This window comes from Candoia aspera, chromosome 10 (assembly GCF_035149785.1).
Source record: "Candoia aspera isolate rCanAsp1 chromosome 10, rCanAsp1.hap2, whole genome shotgun sequence".
NCBI lineage: Eukaryota > Metazoa > Chordata > Lepidosauria > Squamata > Boidae > Candoia > Candoia aspera.
The window spans coordinates 5,801,787-5,823,522 of record NC_086162.1 but is presented as its reverse complement, the minus strand read 5'-3'; the positions used below and the strand labels follow the sequence as shown (position 1 = coordinate 5,823,522).

Below are 21,736 nucleotides of genomic sequence, written 5' to 3'. Positions count from 1 at the left end.
AGTCGTGTCCGACTCTAGGGGGCGGTGCTCATCTCCGTTTCAAAGCCTTGGAGCCGGCGTTGTCCATAGGACACTTCCGGGTCATGTGGCCAGCATGACTCACGGAACGCCGTTACCTTCCCGCCGAAGCGGTACCAATTAATCTACTCACATTTGCATGTTTTCGAACTGCTTGGTGTGCAGGAGCTGGGACGAGCAACGGGAGCTCACCCCGCCGCGCGGTTTCGAACCGCCGACCTTCCGATCGACAGCTCAGCGGTTTAACCCGCAGCGCCACCGCGTCCCATGCGTCCATTAAATTGAAAGCAGTTAATAAATTGAGAGATTCCACACTCATCCTTGTGAGAAATCCAGGGGATCTCCTGTGAAATTTTGCAGAAGTGCTTTCCTGTTTGTCCAGTTTATTTCTTCTTGTTACATTTCACCTTCTGTCTGAAAATGGGTGGTTTGGTGTCTTGCCTTTTGGGCTGCAAACTGGTCCAGACACAAAGAAGGTGAAACTGATCCAAGGGCCCGTTTCAACAGGAGTGTTCTTTGCATATACCTTGCTAAAGTAATGTAAAAGATCCAGTATCTCAAGAAGGAGTGTCTGAAGGACAGTTCAATTGCTCTAAGGGTGACAGAGCAAAACATGAATCTTAGTATTCTTTGACCTTAACGGTCAAACGCACCATTTAGAGATCCCTCCTCTTCCACGCCTTTAGCAGAATCACTGCTTCTCTCCACGTATGCAATGCAAACAGAATTGCTTTCTCCAGGCTTCCAAATCCAGGAATTAAGCAGGAAGTGAAACACGCTGACAGTTCCTGCCCGGTGGGAAGATAACTACACAAATATTGCAGAGAAATCAGTGAGCGCACGGCAAGCTACATAATGTCTGAAAGTGCTACATTCCTAAAAAAAAAATATTAGCAGTGCTGCCTTCCTTTTTTTCCCCCTTCTCCTTTTTTTTAAAAGGAACACTAGGAGAAAGGCCAAACCTTCTCCTCCAAAGATGCAAAAGGAAAACAGGACTGAGAAAGAAAGAAAATCTAACGTGCTATTCTGAAGTGGAATTGACTGTTGAGATGCTGTCTGAGATGTTTCAAAGATGGGAAACGGTTTACTCCTTCTCAAAGGCCATTTACTTTGAGGTGATGTAGCAGTCTTGAAACGGGCCGTCCTACCATTTTTCATAATACACGTTCCTTTTCTTCCCCCTTTCAGTTCCTCCCCCACCACCTTTTGGATTTCCCCTACTTTGCGCACCCAGCGAGGGAGGGGCAGACAGGTCTAAAATCACTGGAACGATTTTCTCTTCTTGGAGGAGGGGAAGAAAGGACGACGGGAGGAAAAGATGCGGAATATTTACAGACCGTGCTCCCGGAAGCTGTGGTAGAGCAAGGCATTCTCCGTTGTTGTGTTTTCTTCTTTAAGGACCAGACGGGCTTATGGAGCTCTCCAGTGAAGACTGAGACAGGCGCCGAGTAAGGGGTCCAATAGTGGAGTCTGCCAACGAGGAAGTGGGAAAGAGCTTATACCAACCTGTCACTACATTGGACAGGTCGAGCTCATCTAGGACGATCTGAGCCATTCCCATGAAGCACTTATGGTCCATGCGGCCATAATCTCCCCAGACAATCACCTAAAGGGAAGAAGGAGGAAGGAGGAAGAACTGAGAAAGGGGAATCAGAAAACTAGAAGGCCTTCATAGCATCAGGTGGAAATGGGGAAGCCTTTACGGTCACCCTACGATTAATCCTTGGGGGTGTTTCTGTTTCTGGGTAACACCCTGGCCCCATGTACTAGTATCGTAAGTAATTAACAGCACAGTCCCACCTACGTTGACTCTGAACTATGTTTCATTAGGTTCTAGGACTATTTCTCTTAGGTAAGCATGTGCAAGTCTGATTAACGTAATTCCTTTATACTGATTAACGTAACCCTTGCAGCTTTTGAAAACTAGGAGATATTAACATGTCTTTTGACTGGTAGTGTTAGGAGCTTTTTGAAAATACCCAATGGCCGGGTTCCCTAGCACACTTCTTCCCTTTAGTTAAAGATTTAGTGACTGCATCCACATAATATTGTAAAGCTTAGTTAGTTGTGACATTTTTCCCCCACCCCCGTATAGCACGTACAGATGGTGAGTTTTTAGTTCAACGTTCTGTGCAAAACCAGAAAAAGGGTCATTTCAATAGGTAAATTCAGAAGCACCCTTGTCATGCACCTTTCAATATTATCTTAAAGACATCCAACAGTAGGAGTCGCTGAGGAACTGCACTTTGCCCTCATCTGAAATCTAGTATCACATCTGTAATTCTTGGCTTTCCCTAACTGGGGGATAAAGATCCTGAAAAGGGGGAGAGGGAAAGGAAGTATGTCATAATTTTCTTATTCAACTGAGAATGAGTCAATAATCTTTAGTTTCAGTGCCTTTAACAATCAACATTAAAAGTTGCCTTTTAATCCCTATGAGATCCCATTGCTCAAAAAAATATCTTGCCTACACCATGAGTTTAATTAAAATTTTGTGTAAATATTTTCCAGATTCTTCACCAAAAAACTACTTCCTTGTCAGGGATGGGGAACCTGTGTTTCCCCATGTTTAGCACTGAACAATACCTCCCCTTGGCTCCTGGAGGATTTCCTTAGCAATATCTGAAGGGCCATCAGTTCCTCACTTTTTAACTTCTGAATTGAACTTTAAACTCAGCAAGTTTCTAAAGCCAAACATCTCCATTTTTGTCTGAACTGGGGTTTCACAGAAAACTAGATTTTAACATCAGTATTTGAGGCAATCATGGGAACCCGTTTCTTCAGTTGCAGTTTCCTCACAGCACCCAACCTGCCTTCTGTGGTTATGTGGCCTTCAGAGCCTCTCAGGGGCATTTTTACAAAGCAGGAATTTCTACTGGAACTATACAAGTTCTCCTCCTAAAAGCAGCTAGGATCTTATTTCCGATAAGGACACCAGAGACCTTTTCTGAGGACAATCCAACAGGAATTTCTACGGAAGTCATATCGATGGTCTGCTTAAGAGCTACCAGAATCACCTTCCCATATAGGCAACAGGGAAATTGACTGGAATTTCTACTGGACATATGAGAGTTGCCTGCCTAAAGGTTACTAGGATGTTCTCTCCCGCAGGGACACCAGGGGACTGCTCTGAGGGCATCTTAATAGGCCTTTGGTTGGATTATGGCTCAGAAATGCATATGGGCAGAAGGAAGATCCTCTTATCCTTCAAAGAGGAGGAAAGCATTCACCTGTAGCATTTTACCCTGAGGGCCCTCGTCAAACAGGAGGGCCTGCTGGTAGAGTGGGTCACAGTTCTTCTTGACAGTCTTCGTTTTCTTCTTGGCCAAACAAGCCCCATTTTCCAGCAGATACACTTTAACGTACGTGGCTGTATCGGCAGAGAGAGGGGAACATAAGCGGGTAGCTTAATAATAGCCATTATGCCCCAGGCTAGAAAGTTTTCAACGTTCTACTGGGTGCATCTGTTGGTGTAAAATGCAGTGGCGCAGATGTGTGCCTCCAGAGTGGTACCTTCTATACCTCTGCTCCGTGAGCTGCACCAGTTGCCAATTTGCTTCTGGGTCCAATTCAAGGTGCTGTTTTTGACCTTTAAAGCCCTTCATGGCAGGGCCCGGGTTATCTGAGGAACCACCTCTCCCCAGTTACAACTGCCCACCCATCAGGTCTGGCGGAGAAGGCATGCTGCGGGTCCCTTCTGCCAGGGAATTACATTTGGTGGGTCCCAGAGGGTAGGCCTTCTCTGCCACGGCACCCACCTTGTGGAATCTTCTCCCAGACATGAGATTAGCTCCACCCCTCTCATGGCCTGGCTTTGTGATCAGGCCTGAGATTCCAGGAGACCAGGGAGATTTTGCGATGCCCCCCTTACTGTGGCTGATATCACCCCCGCTTGTTTTATGTGCCTTTTTATAGTTATTTTTAATTGTGATTGTTCTTATGTATTCATTGTTTTTAATTAAGCGTTGTATGCCACCCAGAGTCACTTTCATGCGAGATGGGCAGCTATAAAAATATGATAAATGAACAAATAAATACACTCCTGCCTTCTAGTGTATGTGTGTGCGTGAATGCGTGCAATGGCAAGGATGCCTTGATCCTTGCAATAATATTTTTGGCCAGCATTTATCACAAAACTGCTGTGCCAAGAAACTCAAATAAAATATAATGGCCCTTTGGTGTAGGAGAATATAGACACAAGAACTGGGCTCAGGGGAGGTCATCAGTCCGAGGCCACAGATATTTTAGTAGCAAAGAATCTGATTAAGCACATTTTAATGCAACTGCCTCTTGTATTAAATGCTAAGCATTTGTTAACAATCCCAGTCACCCAGATGCAATACAGTATGGATATAGCAATACCTGTGTATCAAGCTTCAATCCAGCAAGCTAGACTACAACAGTTAATAGTCACACAAAGATATAAGAATTTCTGATTTATTGTAGAAAAGCCACCAAGCCGTTAGGAAAGAATTCCAGCTGCTTTCGTGTGCCAAACGGGAATTCCAATTATACTGCAATCGGTTTTCAAATTACTTCGCCTCTTTCTCCTGCCTGTTCTATGTAAAGGGCTGGAAGTGAGTGTCTTTTGGCAGGGAAAGGACAGTTTCCACTTGTTCCTTGTTTTGGCAACAGCCAGATCTGATATCAGGGTGTCTGCTTTTGAGTGGGTGAGAACTTGCTATCAAACATGCTGTCTCAGTAAAAATCTTTAGGCTCAGAGTTCTTAGAAAGTCTGAATAGACTTCAGAATATGAGCATTTGCTTAGAGCTTTTCTAAATTCATTGCGTGAATTTATCTCTGTTATATTTGAAACATCAGACAGAAAGTATACAAATAGCTTTCTATATATACCAAGAATGGTCCCATGTTGCTTTTCACCTTACCTCTATCCAGTCCTATCCTGAAGCAACTACTCACCAGGAACAGACTTGGATCCTAGTTTTGGCATGAGGCCTCGGGCTTCTATCACTTCCACCTCTAGCTGTCCATTCCGGTCAACCATCCCAACATAGACATCACCTAGGAAGCAGCAGAAAAGTCAGTACGGACACAGCTCTAGAGTTTTGTGCTGTCCATGTGTGATGGTGCAAAATAAAGAAAAAAATGGTGTGAGGAAAAAAAGAATCCTTTATTATTTCAGAAGTCCGAACACAGCTTGAATGTGCCCATCTTTAACAAGCTGTTTGATTAATACTATTCCCCTGAAAAAGAGGTCGTCTTTCAAAACCCATTGGGATTTTTTAATATAATAAAGAATAGTTCATCCCTCGCACCAACTTCTTCCCACATTTCCATGTGGGGTTTTAGTGTCTTTGCTCATCTTAATGCTCTGTAGTAGTTCTATATTTAGAAGACCTTGTTAAGTTATGGAAACCATGGATCCGTGATAGAGAATTTATGGCTCTCCAAATATTGCTGAACTGTATCTCCCAAGAAATATAAGAAGCAGGGCCAACGGTGAGGAACATGGAAAGCTGTAATTCAGTAGCATCTGGGGAGGGGGGTGGGGGTGTCACAGGTTCTTCATCCATGAGTTCTAACCAAAACAAGCTGCACTCTCCTTAAATCAACATGGAAAGTTAATTACAACTTACCCTGACCTACTCATTTCTTAAGATAAAGATGAATCAAAAATAGCCCTAGAATATTGTATATACACTGAAGTGGTACTTTATCAAGTTGAGTCCCACTCCCCTTCTGAAATTTGCTGACAGCCAAACCTGACCCATGTCAAGTTTGTTGAGGTATTAGGTGTAAAGATTTCCAAGCCCTTATTGTTATACAGATCCTAGGTATGACTTATAATAGCCTTTATGTTCACCAATTTCATGCAATATTTGGGGATTTGCCACAAAAAGCTTAGAGTATGAACCAAGGCTGGGGAGAGAATTCAAAAATTCAAATAAGGACCAACGTTCCTCAGTCTCATGTCCTCCAGATTCACTGGAGCTGCTCCTACAAATGTGACCACTGGATGAAGCAAAACTAAGCAAATTTTGCTCTGGCTGTTCAAGTTTAACCACATTCTCTAAAACCTACTTTGGATGTTACTAGAACACTGTCATAGCTTCCAAAACCAGGAGCTGCATTGGCTTTTGGAAAGCTGTTGGTTTTAGAGGGGAGATACAAAGGGATTCCACTTTATGAGTGTTCACCACCCAGAGTCACTGGTTTGAGATGGGCAGCTACACAAATCAGATAGAAAGATAGAAAGATAGAAAGATAGAAAGATAGAAAGATAGAAAGATAGAAAGATAGAAAGATAGAAAGATAGAAAGATAGAAAGATAGAAAGAAAGATAGAAAGATAGAAAGATAGAAAGATAGATAGATAGATAGATAGATAGATAGATAGATAGATAGATAGATAGATAGATAGATAAAATCCATACTGCCCATGTGGTGAAGGAGCATAGAAACCACCAAACATGCCTTACTGTACTGTCCATTTAAGGCCAACATTGCTGATTCCACACCTAATTAATTAATTATCCCGGTCAGTTCCATTCAAACATCAGATTCAAATGACTATCTGTCCTAACAACCAGGAAACACACTGAGACAAGGAACTGGTCTCTAATATTTATTGCTAGTACTTAACAGGAATCCTAACAAACTGAAGAAGCGTGGGAAAACCCAGACATATAAACCCCAAAGGTTAAGGCGGTCCCAATCTGTGTCTCTTTGAATGGCTGACCAATTCCTCAGTGCTACGCATGCGCTTGACAGTCTGGATGGGAGCCCCCTGCTCGCCACCCTTACTCATGACACTATCCCCTTAAGTGTGGCCAAATTCTGTCATGTTATATGTACGATGCACAGCAGTTTGATTGACAAATCTGTTTACCCGACTAGCTAATCAGTATCAATTTTGTGTACCCAAATGTTTTATGGACTGGTCATCGACCGCAATAAAGATTCAATTCAATTTGATTCCAGAGAGTCCATGAGATTCAGAAGTGGCTAGCTGCACCCACAAAAACTCAGATTTTCAGATAATGTAATTAGTGGTCAGGATATTCCAACCACTCCTTTCCACCACTGCCTCCCACAAAGCAGAAAGCTCAATTCCAGGCCCACCTTATTGCTCTGGAAACTTTTGAGCCACGTGTTCATCCTGTATTTTCTCTCCCCTGCTCTATTTTTGATAAGCTTTCAGACTGTAGACTTGCTGGCTCAGTCTGTGCTGAGACCATTTGAACAGCACAGATACCAACCTTTGGGGCCTGCTCATGGGAATGCCATTCTGGAATAGATTTCTTTTTGCTTGCCCTTCCTATCTTAGCCAACAGAGAACCAAAGAGAATCAGTATTCTCTACCAAGAGTGCAAAAGGAGAGAGTTTCTAAAGACCTTTAGTTAAGGAGTAAAGGAGCTGTTAGTTGATAGTCTACCAGCAGAGGGTGGAAGTATTCAGCCTTAGAAGGCTATTTTTAAAAAAAGAGCAGCAAAATCTGGTACAACGATAAAAGAAAATGCAGAGTGCATAAAACATGACACTTAACCAATCCAAGAGAATATCTGTAGCTCAGGGTTGAACTGTGGAGTCCTTGGTGCTCTCTGAGCTGGGTTGTCCAACCAAGCTCAGAGAGCACCAAGGACTCCACAGTACACACAAAAGTGTACTTTTAACAAAACTGCTCTGAATTCTTCCATTCTTGAATTGCCTTATTTTCAGCAATATCCATGAGGATGTTTTGCTACCAAGAATGCTGTTATAGGCAAGCAGAACTGGCTCATCTAGTTTGCAAATTTGAGTACACATACGCCCTAAGGAAAGCAAGCTCTGAGATCCTGACAAGGGATGAGTCTTACACATTTATTATGGTGGTTTTCCCCAGCTTGTTAGTTCAGTTTCAACTCCCATAATGTCCCGCTCCAAAGTACGCTTAACCATGCTGGATGGAAAGGATTGGAATTGTGGCACAGCACTTTCGGAGGCCATCAGGTTGGAAGATGATGGACCTGAACTCTCATCAAGAGTTCAACAAGTGTGGAGAGCATCAAGTTGGAGAAGGTTGGAATAAGTGTTTAGTGAGACGTTGTGACTAAATTAGGATCTGAAGCAGTAATTCCCACACCAGACTCAAGAACAGGTAAGTATAAGAGAGAAATCTCTGGCTAATCTGGGAATGCCCCATTCTGCCTCAGCTGCTCTCTGGGAACCAGACTTCATAGAAACCGGGGAGATACTGCACACTAGTGTTTGCACTGAATTGATCACACTAATCCTGAAAAAGCTAAGCAGGGTCGGAGCTGGCTGGATGGGACCCTACCCAAACACCCCCGCAATTTGTAGGCTAGACAGGGAAGTCAAGAAAATGTCTTGGAAGAAGGCAACAACAGACTACGTCCATGTTACCTCAAGAATCTAAATAAAGATGTCTATGAAGTCACCAGGAATCATGCTTACCTTGAAGGAGATTTTACTGAATAAATCACAATTGGATAGGTTAAAAAAAAGAGCCATAAACCATGATTTCTAAACCACTCAGCCATAAACCATGATTTCTAAACTACAGGGGCAAAAAAAAAAAGTTATGGCTCCATATATAAATATTACACCTATACAGTCCCTCACAAGACCTGAACCCAGGGAGACTGTCAATTAAGAAAGATCAAAACGAAATCCTCCTCCATCAGGTGACCCTGAGCCTCAAGGGCTGAGGCTGTCAGCACAGGTTCACTCACCCATCGGTGGAGTCGCCAGTGTCTGCCGCCCTACAATTTGCGCTGGCCCAAGACCATCTAGGAAGTCGCTGAACTGGCTTTCAACTCCCAGCTTGGTTGTGGGGAAGATAAATCTGAAGGGGAGGGTGAGAAAGACAGCGAGTGAGAGAAGGAAGTCAGAGCCCGGAAGAACGTGCCAAAAAGAGATGCATCCCTTTCCTCCTACGTTTTGTCCCACAGCAAAAAATGCCTCTCCCTGCCTTCGCATGAGACTTGGGCAAATAAGGCAACTGGATCAAAGACCATTTTCATACTTATTTATTTTATATTTATATTTCAAAGTTCTGTCACCACCCATCTCCCCCAAGAGGGACTTCCTGTTTCTTTGGTCCTGTCTGTGAACCACCATTGGCAGGACACGTTTTCCTTTAGAAAAATGGAGCCCTGGTCGTCATATTCTCTGTGCAGTGTCTACCCTTCATTCAACGATAACGTCAACCAACAGCTGGTCTTACGTGCCATCGGAGCTGTTGCTGTTAGTGCTTCCATCGGTTGACTCCCGACTGCCTTGACGGGTGACCCTGTTCCTCATCTCCACAGCAATCCCCGTCTCGGTGCTGCGACGAATGTTACTTCGGAGTTTCTTTAGGCCACCATCTAAGGGAAAAAAAGAAGCAGTAGTCACATGAATGGAGGGTGGGGCAGTCCAGGGGCACCGTCTCACAGACAGGAAAGGATGAGACTTGTCCTACAATCCATTCCAGGAGACCCAAGATGATACCGGATAGTTTCTTTCTTGCCCACCGCTAGCTTTTGAATGGATGCAAAAGGCTCTCGTCCTCTGCATTCCCACGTGAAAGTAAGCCCTCTTGAGTGAAGTAGAAATACTGCTGATTTTGCTCTCCTCCTTCCTCTCTCTTTGGAAAGCCATCAGAGGTTGAATCTGAACAGTTGCACTGGGCTGATATGTCTGCTTTAGGGTTGGCATCCACAGACAGTGTTACTGGGTATCTGCAAAGCCCATATCCCAGTAGGGGACAGCTCCAGAAGCCTTCTTCTTCTGTTTGCAAGCAAACAAATAAACAATGAAGCAAGGATGAGTACTCACCACCACATGTTTTTACCTCTGGGAGGCTGAGCAGATCAGACCCAGAAGGAGAGACAAGCAAATCGTGTTGCAGAAACAGTGGCAAGCTGGGAAAACGGATGCCCTTGGGATCAGGACCCATAGAAACATCTTACCCATGGGCTTCCCAAACCCAGGGACCAGTGCTGATTGTCCCTGCAGGTTTCCATATAAGCTTTTTCATTTTATGCCTTTGTTCCTGATCTGAGGAAATACTTGTATGCAGTTGTTTTTGTCTGTGATTTGTGGTCTTGTCTGGGTAGATGTCCACTTAAGTGAAACAACAATGTAACGGGTTTATAAGTCAGCCAGGATATTTAGTTTACTTGCCTGTTGGCTGTAAATGCACTGAAGGGCATGCATTTTAGAATAAAGCTTCAAAAGATCACTTTCTGGCTGTGCTGTTTTTGCAGGCAATAGAATCAGGTATTGAGATTCACACAAGCAGCTTACCCAGGCCAGTTACAAACCTAACAGCTGCATTTGCACAATATACTAAGCTTGACTAGTTTTAACCTTGGTTAGGGCTTTCTTGTAGTTCAGAATGTTGCCTGAATTCATTCTGTGTGGTTAGTATATGGGCTTAGTGTTAATCATAGCAAGATACAGTTGCTGTTGACTCTGAAGTCCTCTGATTCCAGAGAAATTCTGAGTTTGACTCTACATGGAGTTGCACTCCCAAACAGAGACCAGGCTTGCTATCTGGGAAACTCCTGGACTCATAACCCTTGATAGACGGCCAGGAAAGCATTAGCCCAACTTTGGCTGATGTGTTACCTTCCCTGGAATAGGCGGCTTTATTGTTGGTTATGCGTGTGCTTAGCATCTCACAACCTGGCTACTGAACTTCACTCTACATGGGCTGCCCTTGAGGACCATCCAGAAGCTACAGCTGCGTACATGGTAATAATTCAGTCCTAATTTAGCCATATAACTCCACCTCTGAAAGAGTAGCACTGTTTGCCAGCTGGCTTCCAGATGCAATTCAAAGGGCTGATTGTCACCTCTAATGCTTTATTATATGGACTTCTATGGACCTGGGTATCTGTGAGAACTTCTGCTCCAAGAGAAATCTGACCATCTGGGAAAAGCCAACAGAAAGACCTTACAGGTGTCTTTCCCTCAGGAGTGATGATGACAGAGGGACTAGAGATGAGCCATTTGTCCTTTTAAGCCCAGAAATTGATTAATTCAGGAGGCAGGTTGCATGGGTTGTATATTACACATCCATTTATAAGAGATGTTTCACAAAAAGGAACCTCTTGACATTGTAAAGTGAACAGACAATGCCCCCCCAAAAAGCAATGGGAATCATCATCTTCATCGTCGTCATCACCCCCATGTTACAGCTTGAGGTAAGGTAAATTGCAACTTACTCAGTTTGCATAATTAGCAAGTTAAAATGCAGCCCACTGGCACGAGACTGTGGTCTGTCATACAATACGGAAAAATTAGGACATTTTTCTGATTCCTAATAAGGATGAAACCGGTCACATACTGCCTCCTGGTGGTCAATGTAACTGATATCCCTAAGTAGACATCTTGGTGGATCACACTTGTGCACCTCCTGGCTCACAGCTGACTGTCTTCATCACCATACAGAGATGCCAACAGAAGAACGCCACCTGATTTGCTCCTATGCCTTTGGAGGTAGGAAGTAATGCTCTCCAAGGCACTGACATGACTACGGCTGCTCCTGATTGCTGCTCTCAGGTTGCTTTATAAAATACAGGGTCTCTGTTTCAAAGAGGGTTGGCAACCTTACTGCTTGTAAAGGCTGACATTGACAAAGCAACCATTCTCAGGCCAAATTATTATATAAACATGGAACAGGTATCTCTGATTCTCAAGGCCATGTAAGAACAGCTAAAAGCCCACTGAGTTGAAAGAGTGGGAGGAAAAGATTAGGATTTAAACCCTGCTGCTGACATCCACCCGCCCACTCCCTGCAGAGAGCTTAATTCCTATGTTCTACAGTAGACACAACTAAAGCAACTGATCTACCAGCATTTAGCACCTCAATGCAGATTTAATTTTTCTGGAAAGCCAAGATTTATCACCATGCCTGGTGGGTAGTCTGACATGCCAAACACAACTCGATCTTCCCACCAATCGTATGAAGAGCCAACTTCAGAATTCACAACAATGAATTTGGAGCAGTAAAATCTGTCTCCGCTTGAGGCTTCCTCCAGCTCTTGGGTCTAATTTGCAGAGCTGCACAGGAACTAATATCCTCCTGATCACTCAGCAAAGGAAAAAAATCCTTTGGGCTTCAGTTTTATTGCTCAGCTACCCAGCATTAGAAGTGATCTTTTCCTCCAGCAGAGATGATGGCAGCCCCAACTGGTCAACTCCCAGAATGGTGTGTGGGAAGGACCTTGGGAGACAGAAGGGATGCAGACTGGACAACGGTCAGATAAGGGGCAGCTGAGCCTGCAGAAGCAATGGGGATGTGGAAAGTATCTCAGAAGGGACCCTCCCCAGTTTCTTGGACTGCAAAGGCGAAGGAGGAGAGATGTACTTTCAGACGTGCAAGGTTCTCTTGATGTAACCTTACCATAAAGTTGGTAGTCCTGGCTGTGCTTCTTCTCTGGACTATCTCACAAGGCTGACAATCCCACAGAAATGTACCTTGCTTTGCAGACCCAGGATTAGGAGAAGGATGGAAGAACAGACAAGAGTCCCTCTTTTGGGGGAGATGGGCAGTAGCAAAATTTGAATGAATAAATAAATAAATAAATAAATAAAGGGCATTAGATAAAAGAGCAGTGCCTTTCCACTGCATGCTCCCAAAGAGATTTCTGATCCCCATATGGCCATCTCACTGTTGCAGAAATGACCCCCCGAGATCTAACCAACTTTTTTTAAAAAAGGATATTTAAAAAACTTAATGACAAAATACTTACATTGGCCTCTAGAACGAGTGCAATGCCAGACATGACATGAGCTGGGTATCCAATTCAGAACTTGTTTTTGATGTATTAACTCAGCCTGTGAGGTTATAATTACAGAAAGTGGTCGCCTCCCCTTAATCTCCAAGTCAGCAAATCCACCCTCTGCATTTGTAGCAGCAGAAACAATGGTTAATTTTTAGGCAGGAGGAAACTGCCAAATAAAATTACAACTTGCCAGATGCTCACTAGGTGGCTTTAAGAATCATTCCATTAATCACAGGGTTCAATATCAAACAAATTTCAAATGAGACTAATTCATGCAAACAGTTGCACTACATACACACACACACACACACCCAGAGAGAGAGAGAGAGAGAGAGGGAGGGAGGGGACTTCATACACTTAGGAGAAACTCTCCAGAACTGAAGATTTTAATGATAGCTAATTTGCTTACATGAATCTGCAGCTGCAAAAGGCCTACAAAGTACAAAGGCCAGATATTTGACATATCTGCCATATTCTGCCTTCAAACTTCAATGTTACAAGGACTAGAAATACATAATATCTGATTTTGCCATTTTTTTATCTTGCTCTTTTAAAGGTTCTGCTGGGATGTTTGGAGAGTCAGTTTGGTGTCGTGGTTAAGGCATCAGGCCAGAAACTGGCAGACCATGAGTTCTAATCCCAGCTTAGGTACGAAACCGGCTGGGTGACCTTGGACTCTCTCTCAGCCCTAGGAAGCAGGCAAGGGCAAACCACTTCCCAAATCTTGCCAAGAACATTGCAGGGACTTGTCCAGGCAGTTGCCAGGAGTCAAAAACTGGTGCAAAGGTGCACACACACACACACACACACACAGACATCTCCCACTAGAATCATAGCAATGAAAAAACCCAGTTGAATTAGAACCATCAGCTATCTGGCACTCACCATATATGACTGTGCAATGCTATCACACCTTCCCAACCTATGCATTCTCTTGAGCAATGGGTCCCAGCCTATGGTTTGCAAGGGCACAGGATAAGGGGTGAGGGTGGTACAGTAAAAGTATTATTACTATAACTATTTACACTTTGTGTGATTTTTGCAGTCTTGCTAGAAATATTATGAGATTGGATGTTCTCATACAGTGAAGCTTGCAAGATTTCAGCTACTTTAAAAAAAAAAAAATCATCGATCCAGTGAGAATCCTACCAATGCCCCTGGGGAGAAGCCAGGCACATTATGGCACTCCTGAGGCCCACAGCATCAATTCCCGGCTTAGAGATGCTACAGCAAAAGCTTTTGAAGATGATGTCATGGTTGACATAAAGGACTGGATTAGAACCTGCTGCATTCAATGTGCTGAGGATGCAACTTGAATTCCCAATCTTTTGTATAACTTTCTGAAATAGACAAACCATCAATACAAGCAGTCCTGCCAAAAAGGTATAGGAATCCAGCATTTTCCCCAACAAGACTGTTAAACCTTGGCTGTTATTGTGACCATCAGAACTTGATGGAGCTTATTTTCACACAAACATACATCCCACTGAGTATGAAAACTCAGTTAAACCTCAACAACGGCACTGAAGTAAAGGAGCTTGTAACATGCTAGATGGGCTTGGATGCCTCATAAAGCAAGCTGCCTTTCCTGCTAAAATTGCCCTCAAGTTGCCTTGTTCCATCTCATCTTCACTCCAAATATCGGGGGGCTCAACAGTAAATCATGAGGCTGTCTGTGAATGGTGCTATGGAGCTCATGTGGGCTGAATGTCTGCCCGGCCCCTGGAAATCCTAAGCCAAACATCTAATTTTAACCAGTTCCAGCTGCAAACACAGCCTCTGGCAGCAGCATCTCAACAGCCTGAAGCAGAGCAAGGAAGTGGGCGAGCCCATCTCCCGGGAAATGTAGCTTCCCCCCTCCAGATCTCTGAAGACCAGGTTGCAGCCAGTGGATTTATCCTGGCAGGACTGAGGTCAGTACATTGCCGAATCCTCTATCATGAAGGACGGAGAGTCCTCCAACTTTGCAGCCAGCCTGAATAACCCATACCTGTTCAATGAGCACGTCTTCCAGTTGCATTAGGGTGGTCTAGGATGGTATTTCCTTAATCAGGTGGCAACGCAAAAGGCAAAGGAACCTTGACTGCTTCTACCAGGGCTCACTACCTGCAACATCTAGCAAGACATCATCATCATCATCATCATTTATACATCACCCATCTCACTATAAAAGTGACTCTGGGTGGCTTACAAATAAAAAAGTCATAAAAACCATTATAAAGATAGAAAAAATACAAAAAAATAGAAGATAGAAGCGGGAAACTAAGAGGCGGAGAGAGCGTCTTAAGCCACCAACCACCCCCAGTGCTGCCCATCACTCTTGGGCCCCCAGGCTAGTTGGCAGAGCCAGGCCTTGACGCTCTTCTGGAAGGCCAGAAGAGGGGGGTGCAACCTCACCTCGGGGGGCAAGAGGTTCCACAGGGTGGGGGCCACGGCAGAGAAGGCTCTCCTCGACCCCGCCAGTCGGAATTCTTTAGCCGACGGGGTCCGCAACGTGCCCTTCCTGCCAGACCGGGCAGGAAGGGTCGATGTGATTGGGACAAGACGGTTCCTCAGGTAACCTGGGCCCATGCCGTGAAGGGCTCTGGAGGTCATAACCCACACCTTGAATTGGACCCAGAAGCACACCGACACCCAATGCAGCTCGCGCAGCAGACATCCTATTTAGGTGCACACCTCGTTCTAAACCATGGTTTAATGGTGGCTTATTGATTAAACCCCAGTTGGCTATGTACAAACACCTTCAATAATTGTGTCCAAACGAATGCGCCCAAAAGAGCATGGCAAGTGACGCTTGCTGAAACGCTCGCTTCTAGGCAAGGATGGAAAGTGCCCGAGCCCCCATTCTGTTGCATCTGGCCACCCTGCACCCAGCCCAGAGCTTCCACCCTCATCTCGTTGTCTCTGGAAAACACACCCCAGAGAGCCAGCATTGGGCAGAGAGGTACTCTGCATTAGAACTGGGCAACCTCTTGAAATCAGGGGTTGCCCTTAATATTTTACAGGAAGATAAAGGCCTTTGTGATAAACAGTACATAGGGTTGTTGATACATGCAAGGATGGCTGGGATTTGCAGGTTTTTCCAAGGTTTGGGTGAGACGCTGGTAGATTTTCAATGTTTTTTAATCTGGGCAATGCAGCTTTGAACTCCGCTTAGCCTCGTCTCGCATTTCCAGAAGAATCCAGCTGTTGCAAGCGCTGGAAGGAGCTAAAAAAATGAGAGCTGCAGAGAAAGGATCAAAGGAATATGGCTGAGTGAAGCGGCTTCCAAGCGTTGGCCTCACTCCATCTTCCACCAATCAAAGCATCCACTCCATGATTGTCACCGCCCCACTCTTTAACACCAACAAGCCTACTTTGGGGCTTACACTCCAGATGTGGTGTGCATCGTACTTCAAAGCAGCAGGAAGCCACCCTGCTGATTTTCAGCCGTTATGATAATTGGGGTTTGGGTGGCTTGAGGTTACCTAGCTTAGAATTAGAAATCAGGACCCTGGACCAGGCCAGCTGGGTTGATTCCCTACTGATTCTCCATTGCGCTTGGATTTGCACAAATGTAGACTCATTGATCCTAAGCATTCCTTACTTAGCAGGTGAAGTTTTGGCAGATTTCTTAAAGGCACAAGACCCTACAGGCAGTTCAATGAGGAACGCCTATGGAAGACAGCAAGCAGAGTGGTGTAGACATTCAAAAGCAAAGAAGGGAATGGTAATATCTTAGCTCCCTTCGGCACTCAATTTCTTTCCTAATCAACACTTCACATGCACCTCGGTGTCTCATTCACAGGTCGCCATGGCAACTCTTCCTCTTCTTGTCCTCCCCCCCCAAACCCATTTCTTCTTTCTGTCCTGTTTGCAAAACCAGCCTTCCAGTCACTAATACTAATTTGTGTGCCTGCATCCTCCATCAGGTCAGTCCCCAGGGGCAGGAGAGAGATCTGGCAGAGTTCCTGCAGCCCAGAGAAAGGCCGTAGGCTGCAGATTTGCAGGGCCAGATGCCAACCAGAGAGAGGCATCAAGGGTGGATTTAGAAACCCTCAATTTATGAAATCTCATCTGGCCCCAAGGATCAAGAAGGCTGAGGAGGAGGAACGGAGCAAAGGGCATCAACCTGGGATGCTGAAGAGAGAGGCGTGGGATGAAAGGTGTGGAGTTCTGCTGATGGAAGCCTCCCTTTATTTGTTCCTTCACCCCTGAATTTAGCTGCTCCCCAATTTGGAGGCAGAAGGTGAACTCTCCCCACTGTCAAGAAGAACAGCTTTTTGCCAGGCTTAATTTCAAGGGAATAAAAGACAGCCCAAGAAATTCCTTCCACCATTATAGTACCATCTATCTACTGAAAGGGGCCGAGACTGTGAGACTCAAAGATGAGCATCCATGGATTGGGAGTGGGAACTACAGAAGAGCCAGCTACCTCCTCAAGGTAAAGGAACTGAAGCCACCTTGAGTCTCCCCAATTCAGCAGCTTTTTAATCTACAAATGATCATTATGGTGGCTCTCGTTATTAACATCTCCAAAATGACCTCCTTCCATATCAACTTGTCAGGGTCCAGGATCACGCTCCGTGTGAAACCATCAGGCAACAGTCCCAACCACACTGTTATTTGTAAACCATGGTTTCTGACCCACCAATTCAATAAATCATGGTTAAGCAGACTTTGCCTTGGCAGGCTCACTGCTAGCTCTCACCCGGTCAAGAGGATGGCAAGAACATTCCATATGAAATGGTTAATCCATATTTTTGGAGGGGAATGTGGAGATAACCTTGAGGAAGAAACAGAGGAACCATTAAGGAAGGAAAAACAACTCAGTTCTGGAAAATGGGAGAATGAATCTCAAAATAACCTCACTTTGATTCTGTTTGGTATAAGAGGGGACTGAGGAAACTCTAACAGGCTTTCAAGATTCTGTTATCATACCCTACAACAATAAACTAGAATTCCTGTAATCCTGGCTGTCTCCTGACCTGACCTAAGGGCTGACAATTTTAGAGAAGCAGCAGAGCATTTTAGTCTGGTGATGGTTTTTGCAATAAAATCTTGACAACTGTTGTGGCTTTAACAATGTGGGTCTTGTTTGCTTCAGATTATTTCCCATGCAATCATATGCACTATTTCGAAGTTAATCATCTTGGCTGTGTTCACACAACAGATTTAAACAGGTCAGATGCAAATCTAGCAGCTGTATTTCTACATCATGCTTAACTTGGTAAATTTTAACCTTGGGCCTTTGCATCTAGTGGGAACCAGCTTATGTGATTAGTGTACAAATCAGTATACTCCGAAATTCAAGGATACATGTTATTTTAATAAGCATTTGAAGTGCTTATGTAAGTCCAACCCTGAGTTCAATGGTACTTGATTGCCACTGTAATTATTATTATTGTATCTCTTTTAGTTGTCCTTATTATTTCAAATGCTAGATGTAACTAATTAAATGTATTTCCATCTACATGCATGGATACCCATCACACTATTTTCTTTGGAGATAAGCTACATTATGAGAAGCGCAAAAAAGGAATAAGTAAGTCAATGAAATTAAAGGCAGGAGGTAAGAAAAAGAAAAGGAAATAACACCCAACTAGCTTACATCAGCACCAATCACTAGACCAGTGTTTCTCAACCTTGGCAACTTTGAGATGTCTGGACTTCAACTCCCAGAATTCCCCAGCCAGCATGCTGGCCTAACCCTAACCCAGCATGCTAGCTGGGGAATTCTGGGAGCTGAAGTCCAGACATTTCAAAGTTGTCATGGTTGAGGAACACTGCATTAGACCTTTCCTTACTTTTCCACCCTTGCAAATCAACCTTGTTTGGACCATTTCCATACATTGTCTCAGATACCGCCCTTTGTTGTTTAAACTTCACACCTCTCCCTTGTTAGGAAATCATCAGCTCCATCCAAATGCAACTTTCTCAGTCTTCCTCTTCTGCTCTGCCCATTCACTCTTCCTTCAACTATTTGTTTTGCAGTTTGATCCTCATTCATGCTCTCGCTATGAACAAAGGGTTTCTTCCATGCCAGTCACTAACTACTGCATTCCGTCCACAGTCCTTCAGCATCCACTCATTCTTGACCTTGTTCTTTTCTTCTGTCACTACACCACTTCTTAAGTAACTCATTCCCACTGCACCCAACTTACCTCTATGTTTCTCCTAACATATCAGACTCTCATTTCATAGAACGCAGAAGGCAGAAACAAGATCCTGTACGCCATCATTTTCATGCCTTTTGACAAATATTCTTTATTCACACAATTACTACCAACTAACTACCTTTCTAAGTCTGTCCATTTGCTTCCCTGTCTTTAGCAAACATTTTACCAAGATAAACAGATTTATCTGTCTGCTAATTTTTCACCATTTATATATAACTTGCAATCCTTCTATTTTCCCAGAAAAACCCGACTACCTTGGTCTTCAATACATTCATTTCCAGATTTACATTCCTGGTTGCATCATCTAACTTCCACTGCAAATCATTCAGGTACCCTGCCAACAACATCACATCATCTGCATATTAAAGTACATGTATATTCACATCTCCAACCAACACGCCTCTATCACCACCACAAGCATTCCTTACATATTTATCCATAAAGACAGAACCATCACACATTCTCGTCTTACTTCCTGCTCAGTGCTGAACCATTGGCTAAGCATTCACTTGATTCTCACACATTTTACTTCTATCATACACCACTCTGAACACTTCAGCCATCCACCTTTATATTCACACATAAAACTTTCTATAATTCAAGTCCATTTCCTTTACCATATACCTTGTGTAAATCAAATGTGCAATAAAATCTCCCACATTCATAATTTGTCAATGACCCAATGAAGAGAAAAACTCTGGTCTACACGCACACACACCACTGGCTCAGCATAAAGCAGCACCGCCCTTCCCAAGTTCTGCTCCTTGTTACTTGCTCTCTCTTTTTGATCAGAATTATATCAACCTCCTTCCCTGGCACACGTAAGAAACTAATCCCCTGTAGCTTTTGCATTCAGTCTTGCTATCTTTATTTATTTTTTTGCAGGAGAACAAGAACAACATTCTTCCAGTCACTGGGAGCAGGAACAAGTCACACAGCCACACCATCAACAAACCACCTTCATGCTTCATATTTCTTCAGTCATGCCATCTACTCCTGAAACCCCATCGTTCTTCTACATTCCCTCAGCATTGAGGACTCGCCACCCATCTTTTTTTTTTCTTGGATGCTAACGTTTACAATATTTGTTTCAACTTCACTCTGTCACGATTGTTCCCATACAAGTCTCTAAAATACTTCTGCTAACAGTCCCTCACTTTTGTTTTATCCCCAGTGATTTCATCAGAGTTATTTTTCATTCCACTCACTCTGGAGACTCTTGTTTAGCCCTCTTCACCTGCTTCCAAAACTTTTTTTTTTTGGGGGGGGGGGTATTTCCATCAAAATCGCTCTGCATTTTCTCTGCCTCTTTAATCTCACCCACTCCTTTCTTCCTTTGAATACATTCTTTGAAGCTTTTTCTCTGTGTACATCTTTCTCTCATTCTCTTCCTTTGCAACCACTGTTCTCTTGTATGTTTTTTTTCCTTATCCACAGCCTCTTCCACCTCATCTTTTCACCAAGCATCCTTTTTTATGCTTTCCATTAGTGTAACGCTGCACATGTTTGTGGTGTCCTGTGACATAATTCTTTGTTTTTTATTCCAAGTAACTTCCACATCCTCTTTAGTTCCACCTTCCATTCAATCTGTTGGAAAAGTCTTGTCTCTTCTAATACTTTTTCATACACACTCATTCCTTTTCTTTCTAGTATTTTCACTCTAGTTTCTCTCATTTACTTTCTTTTCTTCCATGTCATCTTTTTTGCAAGATCCACTCTTGACACTACCAATGAGCTACCCTACAGTAAGAACCTCCCATCATCCTTCACTAATTCTTTTAATTTTTCATTCTAATCATAAGGCTTTTAGATTTATACTCATTCTTGTGTCATATATTTATGCACGTTTGAACATATACCTTTTTCTAAGGAGATACTCATCAAGCAGCCCCCATTTCATTCATTCTTGAATTTCCACATGGTTTAATCACTTTTTCTGTACTCTTTTTTCTCATTCCCACGCGTCCATTCAAGTTGCTTATCCATACAATTTTCCCCTGGATCACATTCATCCAGGTGTTACACAGTTTTGCTCCAAGTTCATATCTTGTTCTTCCATTGTCACTTTTACTGGAGTACAACATACCACGGTCATCAACCTGTGGATTCCTATCTTCTTACACATACAAAAACTAGAAGACACCAATGCATTCTTTTTAAACATATTTTCAGACCTGCAATTCCTAATTAAACCTACATATTCCCTTTCCTGCATGTGTTTATAAACTCCACTCGAAAAAATCAGACCACCTTCATTCAGACCTTCCCATTTATTTTCTTACTTTCACAGGCTCACATCATTTTTTTTTCTTTGATCAATCCAGGCTTTTATACAATGCTTTTCAGTAATTTATGAACAAGGATATTAACACTCTAGGTAATTATTTTTTTAAAAAAGTCCCCACCTTCTTTCAATGTCTTGTTACATAAAGCTGATTTCACGATCTCATTGCAGAGTTTGGCCCATTCGAGAGACATCCCAGTGTGGGCACACTCCAGAAGGCATCTGAGGTTCTTCCACCAAGTGTGCTCAACAAAAATGAAGATCTTTTGTCTCAATCTGACATTGTCGGAAAAGGTGGATGATGGGAGCTGTATGTCATGTTCCCGTTCCGATGTTTATGGTTCCTCGTAACGTTTCACATGTCATATCTGCAGTTGCGTGCCTGCCTGGCCACGCTGGTAAATTTCCTTTGTGCTGACTTGTGATCTTCTGGAATGTATGTTTGGGTTATCTCTGCTGTTCAAGGTTACTTTCTCAGGCCGATTCTAACGGTTGCTAGCATCTGGGGTGGGTGGTTGCTATGCTAGCCTGAGGGGAGG

At 43.5% G+C, this 21,736-nt stretch overlaps 1 protein-coding gene across 1 annotated transcript in view; it reads right to left on the bottom strand.

Annotated features, from left to right (window-relative positions):
* Nucleotides 1-1,045: 1,045 nt before the first annotated feature.
* RIMS3 (regulating synaptic membrane exocytosis 3) overlaps nucleotides 1,046-21,736 on the bottom strand; it is a 32,890-nt gene continuing 12,199 nt past the window's right edge. Inside the window, exons 2-6 of the mRNA XM_063312055.1 lie at nucleotides 9,206-9,347; nucleotides 8,712-8,824; nucleotides 4,940-5,041; nucleotides 3,249-3,388; nucleotides 1,046-1,624 (exon numbers count right to left, since the gene is read on the bottom strand). Of these exons, the coding sequence (XP_063168125.1) occupies nucleotides 1,412-1,624; nucleotides 3,249-3,388; nucleotides 4,940-5,041; nucleotides 8,712-8,824; nucleotides 9,206-9,347 (710 nt within the window). The 3' untranslated portion in view covers nucleotides 1,046-1,411. The remainder of the gene's footprint in view (nucleotides 1,625-3,248; nucleotides 3,389-4,939; nucleotides 5,042-8,711; nucleotides 8,825-9,205; nucleotides 9,348-21,736) is intronic.